The 12531-nt window shown below is 45.8% G+C and overlaps 1 protein-coding gene across 3 annotated transcripts in view; it reads left to right on the top strand.

Moving 5' to 3' along the window:
• EYA2 (EYA transcriptional coactivator and phosphatase 2) overlaps window positions 1–12531 on the top strand; it is a 176926-nt gene that overhangs the window by 132755 nt on the left and 31640 nt on the right. For all 3 annotated transcript variants that reach the window (XM_024746874.1, XM_024746871.1, XM_024746873.1), the window contains one exon: window positions 5442–5531. In XM_024746874.1, coding sequence (XP_024602642.1) covers window positions 5442–5531 — 90 coding nt within the window. The remainder of the gene's footprint in view (window positions 1–5441; window positions 5532–12531) is intronic.

Genomic DNA, 12531 nt, shown 5'->3' with positions numbered 1-12531 from the left:
AGTCCGTGCATAGCCCACCTCGCCATCATCAAAACTGAACCCTGACAAATCCGTAGAACATTAGAGCACATTGAAAAAATCTGCCGTGCCTTATTCTGATTTGTACCTTCACCGGGAGAGAGCCACCCACAAACTCTTGAGTCAGACAAAGATGACATTCCATCCACCCGAACCCCACCAGCTCCCAGCACAGTCCTTTCAACAGACAAGTTACAAATTGAAGCCTGTTTTGGAAAAACTCCCCTTTTCTCAGTTCTCCATTCTGGTTTAAATGGATTGTTTTTTTAAGCACAATCTGTTTCTGCTGTTGCTTGTTTAGGAAATTAACCACTGATCTTTTTTTTAATCCAAAGAGTATGTAATGATTAAGAAAATGGTTTTCATGTGAGATGGTACTTTCATAAAGTACATCTTTAATAAAGTACCATCTGATTTGGGGTGTTCCTGCTGGGTTTACAGAAGCAGGTTCTTTGTTTAAGGGGGTGAGGAAGTGGACTGGGGGATTTTGATAATAACCAACTCTTGGGGAGTGCCTGCTGCATACTGGGCCCTGGGTTAGGGGGTTACACGTGTGCTACCTCATTTAATCCTCCCTGCAGTGTTAGCCTGTAGCCTTTTATTAGCTGAAGGACACGGCATGAAGGCTCGCATATTTTAGGCTTTCTTTGACTGGGAGGTGTGCTGGGTCAGATAGGGCGTCCTCCCGCTCCAAGCTGCACAGGGTAACTTAAGCCAACAGACCAGGGCGGTGTGTTTATAGAGCATATTAGGGGCGCGTTCAGCGGGCAGCATGAGATGAAACCCATGTCTGTCATCCTGTCCTCACGCCAGCTGTCTTTCACATTAATTAATGCTGAGCCTCCACTATTTTTTTTTTTCTTTTTTTCTCAGTCTTCACAACCCTGAAAAAAACATTTTCTCCTTGGATAGAGTGGTCTGGCCCAGAGTAACACTTCGTGTTACTTAACCCCTGGGACAGTTGTGCTTTTCATGGGCTATTCCAGACTTTTCCACCCCAGCACAACTAGTTTTTATCAAGTGTCTTGAAAAGAGGTCCCCCCTACATAGTTCAAAACAATCTAATAGGCAGCATGCAAGCAGATTCTAGGAAAAGCTGAAATCAGAGAATGCTTAGGGAATAGTTGGGTATTCTCAAGCTTCTCCTCAGAAACTTTTGGGTGTCTTTAAGTTTTTGTTTCAATTTTTAATTATACAAGAAATGTTTGAATCCCTTCTCCTTAAAAAACGTTTAGAATATACTGGATAATACTAAAGTTCACTTTGATCATCACCTCTAATTCCTCTGTCTCCTCCTCTCTGCTTTCCGCACGTAATTGCTGTTCTGACTCTGGGTATATCCTTGCAGATATTTACAAATATATAAGTGCCCATGGAAAATATGTAGTAACATTGTATATGTTTCTAATAAATGGTAATAACATGCAGTATATAACTTCCAGAAAACTTGCTTTCACTCAATTTTTTTTTTTTTTTGAGGCATCCTTGGTAATACATGGAGGTCTGGTTCATTTCTTTCCATTGAGTTTAGTTTTCCATTGTATGAATATTCTACATTTTATTTCTCTAATTTCCTTTGGCTGGACAGCTAAATTGTTTCCGAACTTTTGCTATTTACAGACAGTTCTGTAATGAACATCTTTTTACATGTCCCTTGTTCACATGTATGGGTCTTTTTCCAGTTTAATATTTACTGTAGGGTAATATTACTTGAGTATGTTTCCTTTTATTTTTAATTTAGTTTTCTTTTAATCCAAGAAATCTATGCATAGAGTTTAAAATCCATAGAGTTCTCCAAAGGAAAGTATTACGAAAAACAGCAGTCCCCAGCGACTTTCCACCCACCCCCACCCTCTCTTCGCAGAGGCAACAACTTTCAACTCTTGCTGATTCTTTGGGTCACCTCCAAATTTCTAAGTAACCTGCTTCTGTGACCACATCTTGATTTTTTTGTTTTTCTGTTTTAGGCATGGTCTCTGGCTTCCCAAACTGGAAGATAAGACTTTAGCTCTCTTTTCTCACCCTTGCCTTTATCACACACATGCAGACTTTCTCTTCACATCCTCCCAATATCAGTAAGTCATAGTTTCAGCTTTATCGATAGAGAGGATTTGGCTTCTTCTAACTATGCAAATACTTGTCATAGGTAAGCCATTTTGTCTACAATAATTACTTTTCCTGTTGTGTGCTGGCATGGGACCTGACATTTTTCTGAATAAATCCTTTCAGAGGATAAGTCTGGATGGCCCCTTCTTTTTTGTTTTTTTGTTTTTTTTGCGGTACGCGGGCCTCTCTCACTGTTGCGGCCTCTCCCGTTGCAGAGCACAGGCTCCGGACGCGCAGGCTCAGCGGCCATGGCTCACGGGTCCAGCCGCTCCGCGGCACGTGGGATCCTCCCAGACCGGGGCACAAACCCGCGTACCCCGCGTCGGCAGGCGGACTCCCAACCACTGCGCCACCAGGGAAGCCCTGGCCCCTTCTTCTTGCTTCCTGTCTAGTACATGGAGGGCTGGGCACAGGTGGTTAGGTATACAAACAGCCTCGCCAAGAAAGAATGTGCAATCCTGCAGAGGTGAAATGGTTTGGGTATGAGTAATGTGTGGAAACACCCCCAAACCCTTTTGCCAGGTCACACAACGATTCCCTGCTTGGCCCTGAAAAGTTTGTTTTCCCCTTTTTCTCTTCGTTATTCATGGAGCGCTCTACCCTGCGACTTCCAGCCAGGATCTGGAGTGCTAAGCCTTGGCTATTGGGGCCCTAATGAGATGTTTCACCTAATGGCTGCGTTCCTGGGCTTGATTCTTCACAGTTGTGTGTGTGAAGCTGAGATCACCAGCTACGGGTTTTTTCCTTTTTTTTTTTTTTTTTAAGGGTCAAGAAGGGTTTATGTCATTCATTATTTATTTTTATAATAGAAGTAATGCAGCCTCCCAGTAAAAAAATTCAGCGGGGAAAAGAGGTGTATGGAGTGATAGGTCAAGGCCCCCTTTACTCCTCTCCCAATCCTGGCCCCTCCAGCGCCTCCTCTGAAGCAGTGCTGCTGGAAGCAGATGACCTGGCTTCAAATCCCAGCACTTGCTGGCTGTGTGGCCTTGAGCAGGTTACTCGGTGAGCCTCAGTGTTCTTACCTATGAAATAGGAAGGTACTAGTGCCCACCTGAGAGAGTGTTGTGGGGATTAAATGAGTTAATACTTAGAGAGTGGCACAGAGAGATCACTTAATAGGTATCAACCAGGAATATTACTAAGTGTTGTCCCTCCTTTTAGACCAGTGGTCCTTTTTTTTTTTTTTACATCTTTATTGGAGTATAATTGCTTTACAATGGTGTGTTAGTTTCTGCTTTATAACAAAGTGAATCAGCTATACATATACATATGTTCCCATATCTCTTCCCTCTTGCGTCTCCCTCCCTCCTACCCTCCCTATCCCACCCCTCCAGGCGGTCACAAAGCACCGAGCTGATCTCCCTGTGCCATGCGGCTGCTTCCCACTAGCTAGCTATTTTCCGAGACCAGTGGTTCTTAACCTTGACTGCACATTGAAATCAAGTGGGGAGCTCTGTAAAGCTTTCTGGTGCCTGGATCCCACCCTTAGCCATTCTGATTGTATTGATCAGGGGTATGGCCTGAGCATCAGGATTTTTAAATGCTCCTCAGATCCTCACAGTGTGGAACCCGGGTTGAGAACCACTGTGTGCCATATGCTCCATATCCTCCACGTGTATCAGTTGGAATAGGTGAGGTTATGCTGCAGTAAAAAACATCCCCCAAATCTCATCTACTTCTTTCTTTTTTAACTGGAGTACAGTCGCTTTACAATCTCATCTACTTCTTATTTGTAGTACGTGTCCATTGTGGTCTGTTGCAGCTCTGACTCTCATCATCTTTACTCTGGAACCCAAGCTAACCGAGTAGCTTTTATCTGGAACATTTAGCCTTGTGAAGTGGGAAGAGAGCATGGTGAACCATGCACTAGCTCTTAAAGCTTCCAAGCAGAAGCAAAACATAACTTCTGCTCACATTTCATTGGCCAAAGCAAGTCCTATGGTCACATCTCAACAGGGAGCATCTATATCAGGGGCCAGCAGCCTTCTTCTGCGGGGGGCCAGATAGTATTTTAGGATCTGTAAGGATCTGTCACAGCTACTTACCTCTGCCTGCAAAGCACAAAAGCAACCGTAGACAATACACTGTCCAAAAATGTAAAAATCACTCTTAGCTCGTGAGCCATTCAAAAACAGGCAGCAGGCCAGATCTGGCCCTCAGGCCGTAGTTTGCCAGCCCCTGGTGTATATCATCTTCCTACAGGGAGAAGCGTTTCAGGATGGGACCCCAAATATGGGTAAAGGGTAATGCAGTCTACATGCTATGTGTATAGAAAAGAGGAGACAGAGACAGAGAGAGAATGGACCCTTTTATTGTACACTGTGTTTTACACACTATACTGTGATACAGCTTGCCTTTGTTCCTTAATACTACTTTTCTGGATGCTTCTTTCATGTCATGAGTTCTAGCATTATTCCATTTTTTTAATGGCTGCCTCGTTTTCCCGGGTATGGATGTACTACAGTGGGTTTCTTTGGTTTGGTTTGGCTGCATTGGGTCTTCATTGCTGCACACGGGCTTTCTCTAGTTGCAGAGAGCAGGGGCTACTCTTCGATGCAGTGTGTGGGCTTCTGATTACGGTGGCTTCTCTTGTTGCGGAGCCCGGGCTCTAGGCACATGGGCTTCAGTAGTTGTGGCGCAAGGGCTCAGTAGTTGTGGCCCGCAGGCTCAGTAGTTGTGACACACGGGCTTGGTTGCTCTGCAACATGTGGAATCTTCCTGGACCAGGGATCGAACCTGGGTCCCCTACACTGGCAGGCAGATTCTCAACCACTGCACCATCAGGGAAGTCCCCTACAGTGGGTTTTGTTTATGTTTGTTTTCGTAGTTAATCCTCTCTTGTTAGATAAGAGTACTTTTTTAAATAGCCGGAGGAGGAGGGCTATAGCCATAGAGCGATCGTTGTAAGGAGAGAACCAACATCCCAGCTCTCCCAGTAGTTTATACATAGTTTATACTGCTTTCCCTGAAATCACTCAGGCCTCCCTGGAAACACATTCTCCAAGAGGCTCTCCTTTCCTACAGCCATTTCTGGTTCTTGCAACACTGAACACAGTTGCCATTCCAGGGGCATATTTGTGGGGGGAGATTTAAACACTGACGAGGGTAAATAGAAATGATGAGAAAGTAGAAGTGAAATCTCAGAAGCTGTGCAACATTATCACCCCGACCCCACCCGGAGACACACCTTAGGCCGTGTGCTAGCCGCGCAGATGAGGACAGACCGGATCTGCCATTCAGGGGTGGGCCGGGAGGAGAGGAGGCTGAGACGACAGTGACTCCACTTACTTGCGCTTTTCTCTGGTTCTTCCTAACAGGACACCACGGCGTCCGTGCGCGTCGGCCTCATGATGGAAGAAATGATCTTCAACCTCGCAGATACACATCTGTTCTTCAATGACCTGGAGGTTTGGAATTGCTTGATTGCTCATTTCATCCCATAGTTGCTGTATTTAATCACCTGCATCTTGTTTGGGGGCAGAGACACTGCCTTTTCTTTTTCCTTTTTTTTTTTCCTTTTTCGTTTGGAGGCTAGAAACTTTTGCTCACAACCCCGAAGAAAGCACAAAACTGTGGCCAGCCATGGCTTATTGGAAACACACTTGACCGGATTCTCTCCCCACCTTCCCTCTCCATGGTTAATGGGCTTTTCTCTCTGCTCTAGTGGTGATGTCCACTGGCAGTTTTACTAATCCAATCAAGGCTGCATAGTTTCTTCCTCCTGAAATTTGCTATTTAATAAAGTTTATTAAGGCAAATTAGTACAGATCCTCCTGGGTCAGGAATAATTAGCAGTGGGCCAGGATGGAAGCTTTTAAAAACAATTTGCATTCTCCTGAAAACATGTTTTACAAAGAGAGAGAGAAAGTGAGCGGTGGGGCCGCGCAGATTTAAAGTATCTGCTCCTGTGCCCCTAAGCAAGTAGCAAGGGAGATAGGAAAAAGGGGGAGAGCAGCTTCAGAAATAAATTTAATTCGTTTGTTTATACCCAGCCTGTGTCAGAAAGATTGGGGAAGAATTTCAAATAGAAAACATATTTAAAATAGAGCTACTAAAGCAAAACAAAGGAATTGAAAGCCATGTAATGAATAAGGGTGAGGCATTGTACCAGAAAAAGTCTGGCTCAGGCTAACTACAGCAGTTAAGTTGAGTCTCTCTGAGCTTCCCGGTAGACAAAGCAAGGAGGGAAATGCAGTGCACTACTTACCCCTAATGAAAGAGCAAGCAGCTTTCTCCAAGGTGAGGAAGGTTTTCTTGGTTGATAAGAGGATTAATGTGGGAATCTTCTAGCTTTGTAAATTATATTCTCGTTATTGGTTTAACAGATTGAAAAATAAAGGCAACCTAAAATAAAACTGCATGTAAAAGAACAATTCTATTTATCCTAGTAGGAATATTTTTTTCTTAGAATCTGGAAAATCCCTGGGTACTCAACTGTGAAGTAGTAATATGAAGGCTATAAATTGCAAATCTGTCCTGGCCAACTGAGAGCATTACTCATTTATCGTCAGGAAAGGATACAGAGTTTCCTTCCCAGTCTGCAGTCCTAGAGTTCCAGAAAGGAATATCCTTGCTGAAATGATCGATCTTGTGTTCCCTCCAGTCTCAGCAAGCCGTTTGGGCCTCAGTCCTCCCATCTGTGAAATGAAATTGATGCTCTCTGCCCAACATCTTTTTCAAAGAGAGGATTGAGATAGAAACTTGCTGAGGAAGGGGACTTCCCTGGTGGTCCAGTGGGTAAGACTCCATGCTCCCAATGCAGGGGGCCGGGGTTCAATCCCTAGTCAGGGAACTAGATCCTGCATGCATGTGGCAACCAAGAGTCTGCATGCTGCAACTAAGGCCCAGCACAGCCTAAATAAATAACTAAATATTAAAAAAAAAAAAAAAAAAAACTTGCTGAGAAAGAAAGCTTTGGAGCAGTGGAGAATGCCAGTAGCATCAAGGCCCAAAACTATCTCTTTAGCCAAAAGCAATGTGCAAGCTCCCTTTACAAAGTCTTCTTATGTCTTGGGGGGAAAAAAGAGAGAACTTAAAGTTAAATTTTTAAATTAAAAAAAAACATGGCAATTGAATTCAGCAAGTATTATGGAGCCTAATATAGTAAAGACTCAGCTGATTACACATAGTAAAACCCAACTTGCTTTAGCAAAAAATGGAAATTATTGGCCCTTGTATCTGAAAAGTCCAGGGTAGATGTAGTTTTTCCCTGTCTCCTGCTTAGAATGTCACTTTTGTGCGAGGAGGGACGTCTGTCTGATTCACCCTAAATCCCCAGGGACCAGGCAGTAAACAACCAAACAAATCCATAAACAAGCATGCTTTGTGGTAGTGAAAAGGACGTGAAGAAAATAAAACAATCAGATGTGAGAGTGAGTGTTGGGGGTGAGGGAGTAGGGTAGGGGAACAGCATTCTCGAGGGGGTCAGGGAAGGCATCTCGAGGACGTGGCGCTTGAGCCAAGGCCTGAATGATGACAGGAACCAGCCAGGTGGAGACCAAGGGAGGTGGGATCAGCAGGTGCAAAGGCCCTGAGGTGAGAACTAGTGTGACATCATCAAGGATCGGCAAGAAGGACAGGTGAGTGCAATGAGTGAGTGAAAGCAAGGGGGCGGCTGGGAGGGATGAGTCTGGAGAGGGAGGCATGAGCCAGACACGAGCCATAGACATCAGAGTTGGACAACCATGGGGCGAGGGAGCATGAAATGGGAAGAGCCACGTGACCTGATTAATGTTTTAAAATGACCACTCTGGTTGCTGCACGGAGATTAGGCAGCAGGATGGGAAAGGTAGAGACAGGGGGACCAGCAAAGAGATACTTCCAAGCAAAAGATGAAAAACGGGTTGGATCAAGATGGGAAGAAGACGTGGGCTCCGGGAGAATGGCAGGAAAGCTGAGAGGCCTTGCTGACGGGTTGGATGTGGGGGATGAGAGGAGAGAGGAGCCCAGAGGGGCTCCTGGGCTTGGCCTGACCTGGGTGATGGTGCTGTTCTCTGTGGTGGGCAACACAGGGAAGACGGGAGAATCCATCCTTCTGTTGTGAGCACATGAGGTCGGAGGTGTCTGGGACACCCCAGTGAAATACCAAATCGACAGACAGATACGCGAGTTTGAAGCTCTCAGGCAGTGACAGTGGTAGACACATAGTAAGCACTTTGTCCATCTTGTTGAACCTGAGGCTCAGAGCCAGGTATTTTTTGGACTGGCGTGTGTTCAAGCCCATGTCTTCAGAACCTTGCCCCCTCTGCTGTTCTGCGCTGACCCCAAAGTCAAAGTCGCACCTCTTGGAAAAGGATCTTAATTACCAGCTGGAGCTACTCAGGGAAGCCAGTTTGTTTTTATTCTCTACATTTTTTTCCAAAATGTCCCCAGTGCCAGAAGCCCCGCGGGCACCTCAGCAGAATTGAAACCACGTTATACGATGCAGAAGTTAAGACACAAGTGAAAACATATTGCTTGCTGGTGCAGGGAGCCCCCGTCAAAATCTGAAGGGCAGCCCGGTGGAGCTCCCCAGGGAGGTCCTTCGGGGCTGGAGCCTGGCTCCTGCATGGATGGTCAGATGATGAGGTTTAGGGAACAAAGTCAGATCCCCTTCTGCTCTGAGCCTGCAGTGCCATCTCTAAATAAGGAGATCAGCTCCCACAAGCAACAGCAATTTATGGAGAGTTTATAATTCACCAGGCCCTGCTCTAAGTGCTGTGGATTCAGTGGCAAAAAAAAAACCGAAAATAAAACACAGCAAGATTCCCCCACCCTGGAGGCATTGACCTTCCAGTTGGGGAAGCAGACCATAAACAATTGAATATAAAATGTCAGATAAAGTGCTCCAAAGAGAGGCCAGCAGAGCCGGAGGAGATGGTCACAGGGACTGTTTTCCTTGGTAAAACCAGGTAAGGCTTCTGTGACACTGGAGCAGAGACCTGAAGGAGGTAAGGGAGAGGACCACGTGGGCATCTAGGCAGAGAGTGTGCCAGACAGAGAGAACAGCAGTGCAGAGGCCCTGGGGCATGGTCAGAGTTGGCAAGTTCCAGGAACAGGAAGGAGAGCCCAGTGCAGCTAGAGCAAAAGAGCAGGAAGGACTGTGGAGGGCATTTTGGGGGAGGGGAGACAGATCACGTGGGGCCTCTGGGCCATCATAAGGCTCTGGGTGACATTCTAACAGTGACCAGAAGCTATTGGAGGATTTAGAGCAGGGGAGCAACATGACCTGACTCACCGTTCAGAGGCTCCCTCTGGCTGCCGGGTGGAGAACAGACCAAAGGGGGCAATGGTGGAAGCAGGTGTTTGCATTAGATCGTTCCCGGACTGAAAGGTGAAAGTGCTCATGGGGCAGGGATTCCATGAGGAGGACTGGTCAGAGACAAAGTAGGCGCCAAGTTCAGCTGTATCTCAGGACTTTAGGGATGCGTGTCCAGAGTTTACGGCAAGTGTCTGCTAGTCAGTTCAGTCTGCCTTTGAGTCCTGGCTCCACCATCTCCTGGCTGTGTGACCTGTGCAAGTCACTCCACCTCCTTTGAACCTCAGTTTCCTCATCTGTTAAATGGGTAGAAGAAAAGCCCCTAACTTCCAGGGTCGTCAGGATGATGGGAGATACACGGAAGCAGTCAGCAGAGAGCCTGGCACACGGTACATGCGCAAGAGATGGGCCTCCCCACCAGAGGGCTGCATGTGCCACTGGGACTGTGCAAGGGGGGGTTTACATGGTACAGGGGCAAATTGATTAATTTAAATCATTATATGTTTATTGTATGATGAGCTAGAAAAGGTAACTAGGTTGCCCAATCCCCGATTTTACCATAATTCAGTAACAATACATGTAACGCAGAGATAGGGCAAAGATCATGACAGTGGTGAGCAACCTGGCCCTAAATGACAGCAGGTTGCTGGAGTTTGGGCATAAGTATTGACAATTACCCGGCCAACTTGCCTTTGTGCGAGAGCTACTTCTTGCAGTAAAATCTAGGGCAGAGGATCCTCATCTGAAATGTCAGCAGGGCTGTGGAGCAAGGGGGGAGGTTTGATTGAAATTCACACACCTGCCGCTTGGGAGCTCATGAAAGCGGCCTCGGGCTCACTGAACTGCGCATGTGCCACTGCCAAAGCCAGGCCGGACCCGGCTGAGTGGAGGTGCCCGGGAGCGCAGTCCTCTTGGGTTTGATTTCGGGGCTCAGTGTGCAGCGGGGGAGGCGATGCCATCCATCCTCGTGGCCCCTGCGTGAAGAGGTGAGTGGGGGGAAAGCAGGGCAGATTCAGGCGAGGGACAGCCCTGTCCTCGCTTTCCCGTCTTCCCTCGTTCTCAGAGCGCAGGCTCTCGATGTCTGCAACCTCATTATCAAGTGGGGGAGGGTGAGTTTGGAAATGGGAGGGAAGTGTGGGTTATCACACGAAGGGGAAGAACTGTCGGCTCCTAGCAGTCGGGGCCAGGGGTGCCACGTAACCCAGTACTTTGTACAGCCTTGTACAACGAGGAATCATTCCCCGCAAAACGCCAGGGGCACCCCGTTGAGAAACGCTGCGCCAAGCCCTTGAGAGTAGTCAGCTGTACCGTATTTACGGATCACCTAGCGTACAGCACAGTGCAGGCTTCATGTAACTTGCTTTTACTTGAAAAAATTTTTTTGTTGTTAAACTTACAGTTTTTCTCTTATTAGTGTTTTGGGGGGAATGACTAGCACATTTTGCCAGTGATTTCGTAGGTGATATTGCTGAGGATGAAACTGAGGTTTTATTTTTTGTTTGTTTTATCGGAGTATAGTTGATTCACAATGTTGTGTTAGTTTCTGGTATACAGCGAAGTGACTCAGTTATACAGATATATTTTTGCATATTCTTTTCCATTATGGTTTATTACAGGATATTGAATATAGTTCCCTGTGCTACACATAAATCCTTGTTGTTTAATTTATATATAGTGGTGTGTATCTGTTAATCCCAAACTCCTAATTTATCCCCCCGTTTCCCTTTGGTGACTACATGTTTGTTTTCTGTCAGTATGTCTGTGAGTCTGTTTCTCTTTTGTCAATAAGTTCATTTGTGTCATACTTTGGATTCCACGTATAAGTGACGTCATGTGGCATTTGTCTTTCTGTGTCTGACTTACTTCACTTATTGTGATCACCTCTAGGTCCACCCATGTTGCTGCACCATGTCATTATTTCATCCTTTTTGATGGCTGAGTAATATTCCATTGTATACATGTGCCACATCTTCTTTATCCATTCATCTGTTGATGGACACTTAGGTTGCTTCCATGTCTTGGCTGTTGTAAATAGAGCTGCAGTGAACATTGGGGTGCATGTGTCTTTTCAAATTAAGAGTTTTCTCCGATACATGCTCAGGAGTGGGATTGCCGCGTCGTATGGTAGTTCTATTTTCATTTTTTTAAGGAACCTCCATACTGTTCTCCATCGTGGCTGCACCAATTTACATTCCCACCAACAGCGTAGGAGGGCTCCCTTTTCTCCACACCCTCTCCAGCATTTGTTTTTTTGTAGACTCTTTAATGATGGCCACTCTGACCAGTGTGAGGTGATCCCTCATTGTAGTTTACGTTTCCCTAATAATTAGAAGGTATGGTATTAAATGTTTAAAAAGGAAAGTTGATTGAAAGGGGTATGTAGGGTGCATCACAGATAGTAGTGGTGAATATTGTTTGAGAAATTGTCTGTGTTATCAGTTATGTTTCAGTAATTTAAATCTCTGTGTGATAGAAAATGTGTCTCTTACGGAAGGTCCCAGTCAAAACCACTTGAAAGCCAATGCTCTAGAGCCCTAGGGATGTCTGTGTTCTATTCTGCACTGTCCAATACAGTAACCACTGGCCACATGTGGTTATTGAGCACTTGAAATATGGCTAGTGTGACCGAGGCATTGAATTTTTAATTGTATTTAATTTTAAATAATTTTAACGTAATTAGCCACATGTGGCTGATGGCTATAATATTAGACAGAACATTTACTTCATTGTACACATTGTAGAAAGTTCTATGAGATAGTGAAGCTCTGGAACCCTAAGTTTGTAAGACATGACCTACATTTTCAGTTAAGATGGTGATGATAATAATAATAATAGTAGGGCTTCCCTGGTTGGCGCAGAGGTTGCGAGTCCGCCTGCCGATGCAGGGGACACGGGTTCGTGCCCCGGTCCGGGAAGATCCCACATGCTGCGGAGCGGCTGGGCCGTGAGCCATGGCCGCTGAGCCTGCGCGTCCGGAGCCTGTGCTCCGCAACAGGAGAGGCCACAACAGTGAGAGGCCCGCGTACCGCAAAAAAATATAAGAAGAAGAATAGTAACAGTAATCGCAGCGGACGTTTACTGAGTACTTACTAGGTACCAGGCACTGTTTTGTGCGGTTTACATGCATTAACTTGTTTAATCTTCACTATTGTTATCCCTATTATCTCAGC

This window comes from Neophocaena asiaeorientalis, unplaced genomic scaffold (genome assembly GCF_003031525.2).
Source record: "Neophocaena asiaeorientalis asiaeorientalis breed wild unplaced genomic scaffold, Neophocaena_asiaeorientalis_V1.1 scaffold132, whole genome shotgun sequence".
Classification (NCBI taxonomy): domain Eukaryota; kingdom Metazoa; phylum Chordata; class Mammalia; order Artiodactyla; family Phocoenidae; genus Neophocaena; species Neophocaena asiaeorientalis.
This window is presented reverse-complemented; position numbering and strand designations above follow the sequence as displayed.